Below are 12909 nucleotides of genomic sequence, written 5' to 3'. Positions count from 1 at the left end.
GTAAATTATGTCATTTTATTCTATGTGCTTTGGTGTGAAGGGGTCAGACCCTCTGGAACTGGAGTTACAGATATTAGTGAGCGACCATGTGGTGCTGGGAATTGAACCCTGGTCCTCTGGAAGAGTAGTCAGTGCTCTTAACCTCTGAACCATCTTTCCAGCCCTCTTTCTCCTTCTTTTTAAAAGAATTAATTGTATGCCAGCCGTTTAAATTTACATTTTTGTGACCCAGGTCAATATAAAACTTTATTCTTAATTTACTTAGGCAAATACCATGCCTTTTGGCCTAGGGGTTGGACTAGTGCACCGTAGGGAGCAGGAGAATCTGCTGGGAGTCAGAGTAGCAGGGTAGCATCTTACAGATATGCATCAGCAGGAAAGAGAGCATCTCACTGGACGCTTGAAAGCAAAGCACAAAAATAGATCTGTTACAGTCCCAGGAGCTTAAGTTAATGTAAGTTTCTTTCTTGGGTGTCCCTTCTCCCAACTAACCCTAGTAGACTTAAGCTTTACAAATGTGGTGTATGGTTAAATGCTTGGTTCCCATCTTCTCTTCATTAGTTGAGTGTTTATAGTGTTATCACATTTGGGGTCTAGGAGAGCCTAGGGGAAACACTCTCGAGCTCATTTGGCTCAGTCTCACTGATTGATTGATGATTGACCCGTTACTCTGAGACAGGGTCTTGATATATAAAAAGGGCTAGCTTCATGCCTCCACCTACCAAGTGCTGTGATGATATATACTACCATGTCTGGCCTAGTTAATTTTAATGTTCAATATTACATTTGTATGTATGGAACAGGGGATGGTGGAGTAAAAAACACCATCATGTTAAAAAAAATTCACATCTTCTTAGTTAACAGATGAGGTTATTATTAAGAAAACATTAAATAGGGTCACATTTTTCTGTATTATCGTCAGCCTAAGGGGAAATGTCTGAAGATGAAAAGGTGTGCCCATTATGTTTCTATGCACCCAATGGACATATCATAGAACAATCCTTCAAGTATGAGTTCACTGTTTAGTACTCTTTCCACAGTGAAACATCATGTATCTTTAATAACACGAATAATTTATAGGGGAGGAGAGAAAATGTGTAATGGGTGAAAGAAGGTGCGTGGCAGTGGCCATGGGTTCCTATTAGCTTTAGAATAATGGGCTGGTGGGTGGTTAGCTATTCTGCAAGGGTAGCCCACTGGAAATCTTGAAGCCACTGTGTTTATTAGAGCTAATACATTCAGACAGATGCAATCCCCAAGGGCGTGATAAGACTACTATAAAAACCTCCATCATGGCACTGCCTGGTAAGCTTTGACTAGCAACAGTTCTTACCGTAAACACCTACGTCATGGCGCTGCCTGGGTAAACTTAAGCTAGGGATCGTAGCCAAAGGTACTAGGCGTTTTCTGCTTCAAATGTAACACCAGCTTTTCAAGAAATAGACAGTTTCATCTGCATCATTTTTACAAGCTGAAATTTTATTTTATTATTTACTGAATTATCTATGTTAAAAAAAAATCTGTGCCTGGTATGAAATTTCACTCCATCAAGTGTTAAATGACTTTCATTCTCATTCCAAGCAGGGGGATAAGTAAGGACAGGTGTTAGGGAACATGGCAATAAATTAGAATATAATTTACAAAAGCAAAAAAAGCAACAGTGTACAACATTAATACTGAGTATAAAATAATAAGCAACAACTAATCACAATGATACAAAGGTAATTTTGTTCTGTATTATTAAGGATACCTATAAAACATTCACTCAAATACATAAATTCCTAATGAAATGGACTACTGGGAAACCATACCTGTCTTCAGGGGTTCAATCATTTGGGTACATTTAACGTTCTTCTGGGGGTAGGCCATTATACCAGTGGCAGACACTGCTCCCAGCCATGGGTACTCTTGTACCCTAAGTAGTCAATATAGCTCACAACTTTTGGAGTGCCTGCCAGAGCAGTTCAGCCTCCACTGAGATCCTTCTGTTACCATGGAGAACAGAGACTTGTGCGGCCACGTGAGTGGCTGCAGCAACTTCGGTGTTGTGATGTGTTATGGGATATGCTTTTTTATTTGTTTAACCTGCTCAGATTTAAATCCAGGGTCTAACTGAAAATACTGAGTCCTGATATATTCATACTTTGTTCCCTTGTGGGAGGCTGTGCTGCCCGTGGAAGCAGCCTGCCCTCAGTGCTGGTACACTTCTGGAGAGAACACGGGTTGATCTCTTCCATTAGCAGCAGCTGAAGCAGGCGCTGCACAGTACCTAGGGACAGCCCTTGTGATGTTAGCTTCCAAGTGAGGTAAATACAGCTTTTTACAAGTACTGTAAGAAATCTTCTTGAGATAAAAGTGTGAACTAATGTTTATGTTGGTAGCAATCTGATGTGGATAGCAAGCCTATGTCTAAACTGCCTCAGCAATCACCCAGTCTTCCTTACTTTACCAGGGCACAATAGCACCAAGTCAACTGTCCTTTGAAAAGGACCAAGGGGATTCAAGTCTAGGCCAGGCTTCCGTGAGCTGCCTTCCTTTAACGGAAGGACTATGCTGACACTTGGGGTGGTCTTCTCAGGGCAGTCAGATGGAGGTCTTGGCAATACTTTTTGTTTCCTTGAAAGCCTCCTCTGGAAAACTTGGGGATGGTATTGAGAGAGAAGCAGGGAATGATATGTGGCTGGTTACTCTGGAGGGTGGGGTAGTATCCAGCCCAGCTGGACACAGCAAGCCAGAAGCTGAGGAGGCTTTTGGTGACAGCGTTTCTTCTAAAGTCACCACATATGTGACACACTCAAGTGTAACTTCAGAGCACAGTGGTAGATATAAATGAGACATGGTCTTAAGTGAGAATATTCTCTTCGTTACAAAGTAGCCATTTAGTCGGTGTTTTAGATGATGGTCTATGCTTGGGGCACATATGTGCACATACATGAAGGACCAAGGAGGTGTACAAGACACAAATCACAGCCACCAAAGACCTACCGCAAGCCACAAGTGTTCAAGTACAAAGTATTAATATAAACAAGTACCCTTAAAAAAATCTAGTTGTAGAGTCTTTTGAAGACAAGTTGTGAAGCCTGAAGATGAGAAGACCTAAGCCAGTCAGCTCTGTTCAGTAATATGTGATTTTAGGGTTGCCCAGGAAACCAGGTTTCACATTTAATTGCCATCCAGAACACCCATAAAAATTACTTGGTTGAGTGACTATTAACTTATACTTTGTGTTCTCTCTGCATGAGCTTTTCTTCTTTGGCTGTTATCCTTCCCTACTTTAAAATGCGCAGAAATAGCACATTTATATGCAAGCAAACTCATCTGTCCCCACACTCAGGCGCACCTGCACACACGCACATATCCACACGTACACACTTGCTCTCTTATAAATAAATGCCCTTCCACCATATCAAAGAAGGGACATCTGGAACCCATCGTATTGTCAGCAAATTGCAAAAGGGCCACTTGACTTTAGCAAGCCAGACTTTATCTTTTGCATGGCATCATCTCCAGAAGCTTAGCATGCGTGCAACAGTCCAACAGGGCAGGAGCTGGTCTGTGACTGGTGGGGATGTAAACACTAAGGAGTCACGGTGACTCAAACAAAAAGTACAGCATCCTGTGTGATGGCTGCAAAGGGCCTGGTACTTCAGGCTTTGCCATACCCTAGGTCTGGCTGCTGCATGAAATTGAAATGTTTTTCTCTTAAAGTTTTAATGGAAATCTCAGCTTCACTTGCACAATGGCAAGTTGGCCACAGTTTCTTAGCACTGAATTTATAGACTTGTCCAGCTGCAGCGGTTGCTGCACGGCTTCAAACCAAGTCCCTCGCTGTTCAGTTTAATAGAGTTTTATACATGGCTCACAGCAGTGTTCAGAACAGGGGGTTATTCCTAAGGAAATTAAGTGGGATAAAGAAAAATAACACAAACTTTCATTACTTTTGATTTATAATTTTTTCTTAAATTACAGTTCAAAGCCCATTTTATAATTTAAATTGTGCTGCTACTGTGGTGAGATAAAGTATCGTAAATATTTTTAAGCTATGACTTAAGAATTCTGAATCTCTCCTACTTCCATCGTTGACCAAGTCATACTAACTACATTTAAACAGTCTTAAATACAAATGGATTCAGTGTCATTGCTAAGTCCATAATAAAAATTATCTTAATGGTCCAAGGAGGTAAACAGGCTATTAGATTTACTTGAAAGAACACAAACGTTCCACAGTGAGCGAGTCTCCCTGTGTTGTTTGGATCTCTCAGATCTGGCATTCCCTCCTAATAGCGTGTCCAGCACTTTGGATCAACAAATCCCACTTCACAGAAGTAAAAATAATATTGAAATCCTGTCAGCTGGTGCTGACCAGTGGTTACATCTTCCACAGGGTAATGCTTTGTGAGGACATCAGTCCTCATCCTCTGGGCGGCTCTCTCTGATGGGCGCATTTCCACGATGAGATGACAGGACTCGCTGGCTTCCGTGGGTCAGTGTCCTTGGCAGGTCTTACAACACATCTGTCTGAAGTATGCTCGGCTACAGAATTTGAACTTCAGCACCAGTGGGCAATAAGCCACTTTGTTCACATCTTTGCACTCTAACAGATAGGGGCAGAAAGTGGAAAACAATTAGAGTCACATAAACAAGCTGATACGCCTGCCCTGTTAGTGGGGATCTCTCTGGCCAATCCTCCTTCACTTGTATGTCCATGTGATTTTTTTATCTTGTTTCTGTTTTTAAGCACACTGTCTGGAACAGCATACCAAAAACATTCTTTTGATATATTTTAACACAATTAAAAAATGCAAGGCTTTTCTTCCAGACTTTTATAAGTGTGGTACATGCCCACTGTGTCTTGAAAGAATTACTGTTTGTTGGGATGAGTGATCACTTTAGACATCTTGGAAACATGAGTCATTTTTCTTACAGTGCTTTTATTGCTCCTTTCTCAAGGTTTTTATTCAACATGTAAGGTTATCCAAAATCAAACATGAGTTGCATTATCTGATACCAAAGTCCACATGTCTCACAAGAATCCCTGCATGAAAAGAACTGCTGGCAGTGGCCGAGCTTCGGTAACTCCACTAGACAAAGAGGAAAGCTGGGAGGGGTTGGCCCCAAAGGGCAGCAGTCTGTGGGCTACGGAAACATGTAGGAATGGCTTTTCTTAATTTGGAAGTGAGACATGGACTTCCTTGTTCCTGTGTGTGTTTTCTCCTCAGTACTGGACCTACCACAGTTGCAGTCTGTAATTTCTGAACCAGAGGGAATGAATGACTTTTCCGCGCCCCATCGGGGCTGGTCGCAGCAGTGAACTGCTCACAGGGCCTCCATGACTAGGAGTCACACCTTTCTCTTCCATCAGTCCACCACCCTGCTGCAAAAACTGACCCCTCTCTAGCATTATGGTCATTTTATTGGGGGATTTAAAAATATTTGTCAACACAGTATTTCTCATTTCTCCACCTGATTTTACTGCAGCAGCTTGGGAAACCACTTAAGGCAAGTTAGACTCATGAAGGCCTGAGTACAGTCCAACGTAACAATAACTTTTGTTGTTTGTTTCTTTTGTCTTGGTTTCAGAAATCTGCCCAAATTGCAAAGATCTATTGTATGTGATAAGTATGGAGAACTGAGTATAAAATAAGGGGAGCACTCCCAGCTCCTCTTAAAGAGTGAGGTGTTGTCTCATGCCCTCAGTTTAAAGGCTCTTTCAGCAAGTCTTACAATTTGAAACAGGAGCCCTGAAATCTAAAACTATAAACTCTGCCACTGTCTAGCTCCCCTACTCAAGAGTAAATACAAAAGAGAACAATATTTAGATATTTGATCAGAAAATTTTATATTCAAAATCTCAGTAAATTTAAATTTGGGTTGAAATGGTATGGAGGGGCATTAAAATGTCTTTAAACTTTACACTAAAAAGAAAACTAGATGATAGACTCTTTGACACATCTGCTCTGTAGCGTGGAGACAAACAGAGCAGGAGATGGAATTTCTGCTACTGTTACTGGCAGTTGCTAGGGTCTTTCTGCCTGATTTTGGAAAGGAAGTGAAAGATTACCTGCTAAACTCAATGAAGACACAGTATTTTGATTACTACTCAGAAATATTGCCCCAAACACACAAATCAGCTTGGAGACCCAACAGAGCGCAGTATTCTTTGGGCTACAACTTTATTGGAAGAATTACCACTCCATTTTGGAAGAGTTGCTAGACTGGGAAAACTGTGAGTTGAGCAAAGTATGAGTAAATTCACAGATGCTTTAATCCTTAGATTTAGACTCTATGAACTGATTTAAAATGCATAATGAATAAAATTGGATATTTGTAAACTCTTCTGTCTTTACCTAACTAAAAAATAAACAGTAGAGGATTTTTCCACTGGTGGGTGCTCGACTTTGGACCTTCTTCTGTAAGCTGAAGCCTTGCATTGTACCCAGTCAGCAGGGGGTGGGAGTGTGGGTGGGTGCTAGTCCAGGGTGCCTGTTCCTCTGAACTTCCTAATACCCTTGCTAAGTTAGTTCTCAGCTAACTTGCTTGGGAGTGGAAACTCATCGGGCCCTAGAAGCAGGATCAAGGTTGGCAAGGCAGTTGCTGATTCTGAGTGAGCACACAGTGAGAGGAGGGGCTGAGCACTTGTTCTGTCACTTTCAACATCCACATGGCCTTTGTTACATACCTCAGCGCTATAGCTCAGAAATGAAGAGCAAGACAAGCCTTGCTCCGTTGGCAAGGTATGTGTAAAGCAATGCATACAATGGAAAACACTGGCCAAGGCATCCAGCCCAGCAAGCACACAGTTTGTCCCCTCTCACTAGCCTCTGACAGCAGCCATCATCCATCATTTCTCTGAGATCTGTCAGGTGAGGACCGGCTGCCAGAAAAGGCTACATATTTATGCAGAAGGCAAATTAACAGAAAGCTATTAAACAAAGCAGGCAGATCATGATGGGGCCAGCAGCCAAGCGCCAGGACAGGCCTGGGCAAGTGATGAGGATGGTGGCCTAGACTCAGATCGCAGACCTTGATGAGGTACCTAGGCAATGCAGGACATTGTCGCTGTGTGGAGCCCCTAAGCATGGCCAGGTGGAAGATTCAGTTCCTACTCTTTGGTTTTGTCTTCTAGGAACTGATGTGGCTAGAAAAATCAGTTCATTGCATATTTGGATTGATACAAGTGTGATCACCAAAGCTCAGCCACAACTAGGCTTTTTATTTGCTCAGTCTTTTAATGCCACAAAAGCTTAATTTAGTGACAGCATTAAAAAGTGTAATTTATCAAGAACTTCCTTTATGTCAGGCAGAACCTCAGGCAGCATTATACTTTTATATTTACTGCTTTCCAGTACTTGAAATGTCAGCTTTACATAGACAGCAAAGATTAAGCTCAAAAGGGTTTTGGAACCCACACTGGGTCATGGAGCTAGTCCTTAGGAAGGCTATAAAGACTGGGGTCAAACCTCAGGTTTGTCTGACTGTGAAGCCACTCTTGTTGTGGCGCTTCTTGGAATTTAAATGACAATGCGTCTGCCTACAGAAGTCTCCACCCCAGCTGACACAGTGGCAGGTCAGTCTGGAGGAGAACACATTCAGGTCCTCTTAACATTTGAGAGTTTGACCTACTTTCTTAGAGAAGGAGGAAATGTTTGGGAGAAAAGGAGACCATTTGTAGGCCATTGCACTCACAGTAGACTGAATTGTTCCTCTTAACTTTTTCTCATCATACTTACATGAGCAAATGAGAGATATATGAAGTTTTAAAGCCTCATTGTAATAGAAAGCCGAACAGACTCTCCAAAATCTCTACGCCAGGACTAAAGGTACTGGCGATTTTTACTTGAGCACTGCTGTTCTCATTTGGCAAGAGAAGACTGTCTTCCCCTGACATATTCCTGATGTATTTGAGAGGTCTTAGTTATAAAACTTACCCCTTTTACTAGTCTGCCTCATTCTCAAAATATGTTAAAATTATGAAGCAGTTTCTTGTCATCTAATCTTGAGCTAATATATCATAAGCTAATTATCATAGTTTAAAACAATTTTCATTGTGTGTTCAGTGTGCATTGCACTGAGCTGCATAAGAACATCTTCACACAAGTATATACCGTGCACTAAACATGAACCCTCTCTATCTCCCTCCATCTTACTACCCCTCCTATTAGTTGCCTTTGTTTTCCTAGAAATTTTTCCTTCTATTTTTATGTCATATAAATTATTTTATGTACCTATTTGAAATTTGCAAACTACAAGTGAGAAAAACATACGATATTTGTCTTTCTGAGATTGGTTTAATTCACTTAATGTGATTATTTCCAGTTGCATCCATTTTCCTCCACATGAAATAAATTTATTTTTCTTTATATATTTAAGAAGTCTACTTTTTCTCTATTCCTTTGCTGTGGGACAGCTAGGGTGGTTCCATCACTTAGCTATTGTGAGTTTGCAATACCATGGATGTACAAACAAGTCTTGCTGTGATATGCTGGCTTGGAGCCCAGGAGTGGCATGATTATACCACAGAAAGACAGACTTTTTTGAAAAATAAACAAAGAAACAAAATCACATTTTCCCACCACTGATGTAAAAAAATCACAACAGGAATGTTTATTAATTTCTGGATGATCTTCAGTTCTCACTTAAAAGTTTCGCTGTATCATGTAGTACATAATGTGCAAATAAATGATCTAGGGAAAATATTAAATGGCTTCTTTGGGTTCAGGGGAGGCCATAATGTCTCCTGTATTTGGTCTGTTTAAAGATTTGGTCTTTACTATCATAGTTCTCCACTACAGGCAGATGTGCTAGCAGGGCTACTCTTCTGTTGCCTTTACACAGTAGAAGCAGAGGCAGAAGATGAGGGTTTAAAATGAGGGAGTCTGATTCTGTCTCCTTTATCATCATGTACCAGCCAAGTGTGCTCTTGGAGGAAAACCTTCTTTCTATTGATTTCTGCCCAGGACACTGGAAGAGTGAGAGGTCCTCACTGTGTGACTAATAGGAAACATTTGTCTCCTCTCTTTACACCTTACCCCAGTCTTGAAGAAATACTGCCATGAAGTATTTACAGTAAGAATAACTCATTCAGTGCTCCCAAACTCTTTTTATATAAACTAGATCTACTATTAGAATTCTAAGTAACCTGCTACACACTCTGGAAATACAGATGTTAATAGATTTGAATAACAAAATTAGATAACCAACTTCAATGAAAATCTATGAATGTACTTATCATTGGGGTGCAATGAGTTTCTCCTGGGTATTTTACATTAATCTTTCAAAACACTGATCCAGAAGGTCTGCTTTCAAAATTAAACAAAGACTATGGGTTTAGGAAGCATCTGGATTCAGATTCATTATGATTGTAAAGCCTGACTGGTTCAAGTAACATAAGACCAGCTTCTCAGACAATAATGCACCTGTACTAAGTTCATCAAACACTGCAGACCTTGCCTACTTGTATCACAGGGATGAGCTAGAATACCCAGTGAAAGAAGTTTCCATAAGCAAGTTGGCGTGCTCAGCACGTACACAGTAAGGCAGAATGAATATAGACAGACTGCAGCCCCTCTATACTGTAAGCTCCTTGTGAGATTCAGACGAGCATAGCAAATAAGTTGAACATCCGAGGCTTATCTTTTGGATTAAAAATATGATCAGCAACTTATCTGTGGAAATGGAGAGGCCAGCAAGAAATGAGAGAGCCCAGGGGTGTGTGCACACGTGGCGCCGGAGCTGGTGTTGGTGTACTTTTCAGATAAGATTATACTAGAGCCTTTGGCTTTGGGTACATTAAGGCTGCAAGGGATGAACTAACAAGCTCCTGAAGCAAAGTGACATCAGCCATCGCAGGTCACTCTGACTTCACATTAACACAGACTATTGCTTTTTATCCTCCTCCTGCCTCAGTCTTATCTCTGGACATCATCCACATTCAGCCTCAAGATGGTGTAATCCCAATTTAAATCCAAGTTCCCTCTAAAGTCAACAGGCAGGAGTATGAATGAATGCTAAATGGACTTGGAGCTCCTTGAAGTGATGAAGGAGAAAATCTATCTTGGCCTTCCCCATCTCCTTTAAATTGAAGTCTTCAAATGACTTTTCTTGTTCTCACTGATTTTCATTACATTAAATTCCATGTTAAGGACTAAATTCTGTAGCAACTTGTCACAGATTTTGTTATGAGATTTATGGAGGTGGCCAGACTTTCTCAGAGAAGTGTGTCTGGGGGAAACTGAGACCCAGCAAAGCCACCACGTGTCATCTCAAGCTGGCAGACCAATGTTTACTACCCAAGCTTTTCTGGGTTAATTACTAGCTCATGGTACACCATGAGTCATTATTTGTCAGTAACAAACACTAGATGACAGAGCACTGTGTGCTATTGAGAAGCCGAAAAGATGCCCCATATAAACTCTGAAGAAACTGGAACCTGCAGGAACAATGAGTAGAATGGTATTTGGAGATAGGATTTCAGGTGAGCTCGAATGGGCTGGTCCCAGCTGCCAGCTGCACTTGAAAAACTCTGTAGTTTAAGCAGTGGTACCCAGACTGTCTATAATTCACTCTTGGCAGCAATGTGGTGTTACCCTCACAGTGGCAGCCTGTCAAGCCTGTCAGGATCCTGCCTATGAAGTTTTAACCTTTCACTGAAGGCTTTCAGAAAGAAAAGAACGAAAGCAGATGTTGTCCACAGTAACTGCACTGCTCTTTTCCTTCTCCTATTTCCTTTCACTATTTTAATTTCTTGATGCCCTGTTTCTGATTCCCTCTCTTATTATCTTTGACTGGCTTAAACTTCCCTCCACTTTTTCATCTCTGTATGTTTATTTATTCTTTATCTAACTCACATTCCATCGTGACTGTACATTCTTGCCTCAGCCAGGAATACCCCACACCCCAGCATCTCCTCGGTAAACTGTTAGAGCCTCCAATGCCTAGCTCCAGTTCACTGTGCCAGTTGCACTTCTGTTCATTACACTCCCCTGGGCACCTGAGGAGCTTCTTTATATTTCTGCTAAAACACTGCTCACCATGTTAGTCTTCATGTCACCGTCCCTACCAAGCTATGCTCTCTTTGTGGGCAGAACTTTGTAGTATCCTTCCATAGTCTCAGTGTCTGGCAAAGTAAATGGACTGATGGCAGGATGAATAGAGTAGGTTCTTTAAAAACACTGTCTGTAGTTATGTACTGTCTGCTGAGCTGACCAGGCTCCAGTGGAGAGTTCCAAACCCATGGTCACACATATGGTCCTGATTATCTCAGTGGGCCACAAAACCAAAACAAATAGACATGAGTGTGAGGGAGATTTGTGGGGGAGGAGAGAAAGCAGGGTCAGTAGGGAGATGGCAAGGTGCATGGATGTAAAATTTTACAAACAAAAACCCCAAAAAACCTTATCACCTCGAAGGATAGATTATATCTAAAATAAAGCAAGTTTACTAGGCTATTAATGTAATAGTTTACTCTACTCTATATGGTGGTGTTCAATGAAAAATATTTTCAACTTTGTTGCATACTTGAAATTTTATTAATTTCATAATAAAATATTGAGTAGGTGAGCAACTTAACTAAACCTTGGTAGTTAAAACAATTCTCAAGGTTTTAACTACAGACCATTTTATCCAAAATAGGGCTATGTTTTAGATCCCAAGAGATCTCCCATAACTACTAAACTGTCTTCCAGTAGCTTCTCAGTGGGAGTCAAGGGAGCTGACTCTCCTGATAAGTACAGTCCTTTCTACTCTCCTTTATTAACTAGAAACTGGTCCTTCTGATTTTTATATGATGCACATTTTACCTCTCTGACTTGACCCCCAAACCAAGTCATTATGTTTGTATAAAAACCCTCTCTTGACATCCATGGCATCTGCCCATCCCTTCTCTGTGAGTGAATATGATGGTTTGAAAGAAAATGGCCCCCAAAGGGAGTAGCGCTACTAGGAGGTGTGGTTTTGTTGGAGGAAATGTGTCACTGTGAGGGTGGGCTTTGAGGTCTCTTTTGCTCAAGCTATGCCCAGTGTCACAGGTCACTTCCTGTTGTTTGCAGATCAAGATGAAGAATCTCAGCTCCTTCTCTAGCACCTAAATGCTGTCAAGTCCCACCATGATGATAATGGTCTAAACGTCTGCAACTGTAAGCCACCCCAATTAAATGTTTTTTTTTTTTTTTTTTTTTTTTTTTTTTAGAGCTGTCATGATCATGGTGTCTCTTCACAGCAATAGAAACAATAACTAAGACATAACATAAGTGACAACTTAAGATTTGGGTCAAATACTGCCTTCACTTTTCTGATACATTACACTTGGCTCACAGATAGCTTAGTCTATGCAGGCTGCCTTGACCCCAAAGGTTGAAGGCACTGATCTTCATTTCAGCCTCCCTTAGACTTCATAAACTGCTTCACATAGCACATTCTACCTTTCTTTTTTAAATTAAAATAATAGTTGGAAGTAGAGGCATACTCCTCCAATCTCAGTTTGGAAGATTGTGGCAGAAAGATCATGAATACCAGGTGAGCAGGGGCTGAAAAAAGATAGTATGTAAATATAGTGTAAATTGACATGCTTCAAGGCTCTGTCAAACCTGGGTTCAACCCTGCCTTTGGTGAGTTCTACTTCCTAGGCTTGAAGTTTGAGCAAATTACCATCTTCCTTTGTGCCTCCATGCCTTAGTTTCCTCATCAGCAATAAATTTGATTCAGAAGATTATTGCAAAGATTGTATAATATTATGTAATACAGAAAGACTGTTTATGTATGTGACACAATAGAATGAGGGTCAGACATGCAGAGTGGTTTCATGGATTAGTCTCACCATCTCTCCCACTCAGCCTCTCATCTTCCAAATCTAAAGAAAAGCAGATCTCTTAAAACCAAGAGATGGGTGCCACAGCCTAACAGAAGAGAGTT

At 41.0% G+C, this 12909-nt stretch overlaps 1 protein-coding gene across 1 annotated transcript in view; it reads right to left on the bottom strand.

Moving 5' to 3' along the window:
* Positions 1–1515: 1515 nt before the first annotated feature.
* Adamts6 (ADAM metallopeptidase with thrombospondin type 1 motif 6) overlaps positions 1516–12909 on the bottom strand; it is a 222041-nt gene continuing 210647 nt past the window's right edge. The window contains exon 25 of the mRNA XM_026788997.1: positions 1516–4594. Within this exon, the coding sequence (XP_026644798.1) occupies positions 4485–4594 (110 nt within the window). The 3' untranslated portion in view covers positions 1516–4484. The remainder of the gene's footprint in view (positions 4595–12909) is intronic.

Source organism: Microtus ochrogaster, unplaced genomic scaffold, assembly GCF_000317375.1.
Source record: "Microtus ochrogaster isolate Prairie Vole_2 unplaced genomic scaffold, MicOch1.0 UNK11, whole genome shotgun sequence".
Taxonomy (NCBI): domain Eukaryota; kingdom Metazoa; phylum Chordata; class Mammalia; order Rodentia; family Cricetidae; genus Microtus; species Microtus ochrogaster.
This window is presented reverse-complemented; position numbering and strand designations above follow the sequence as displayed.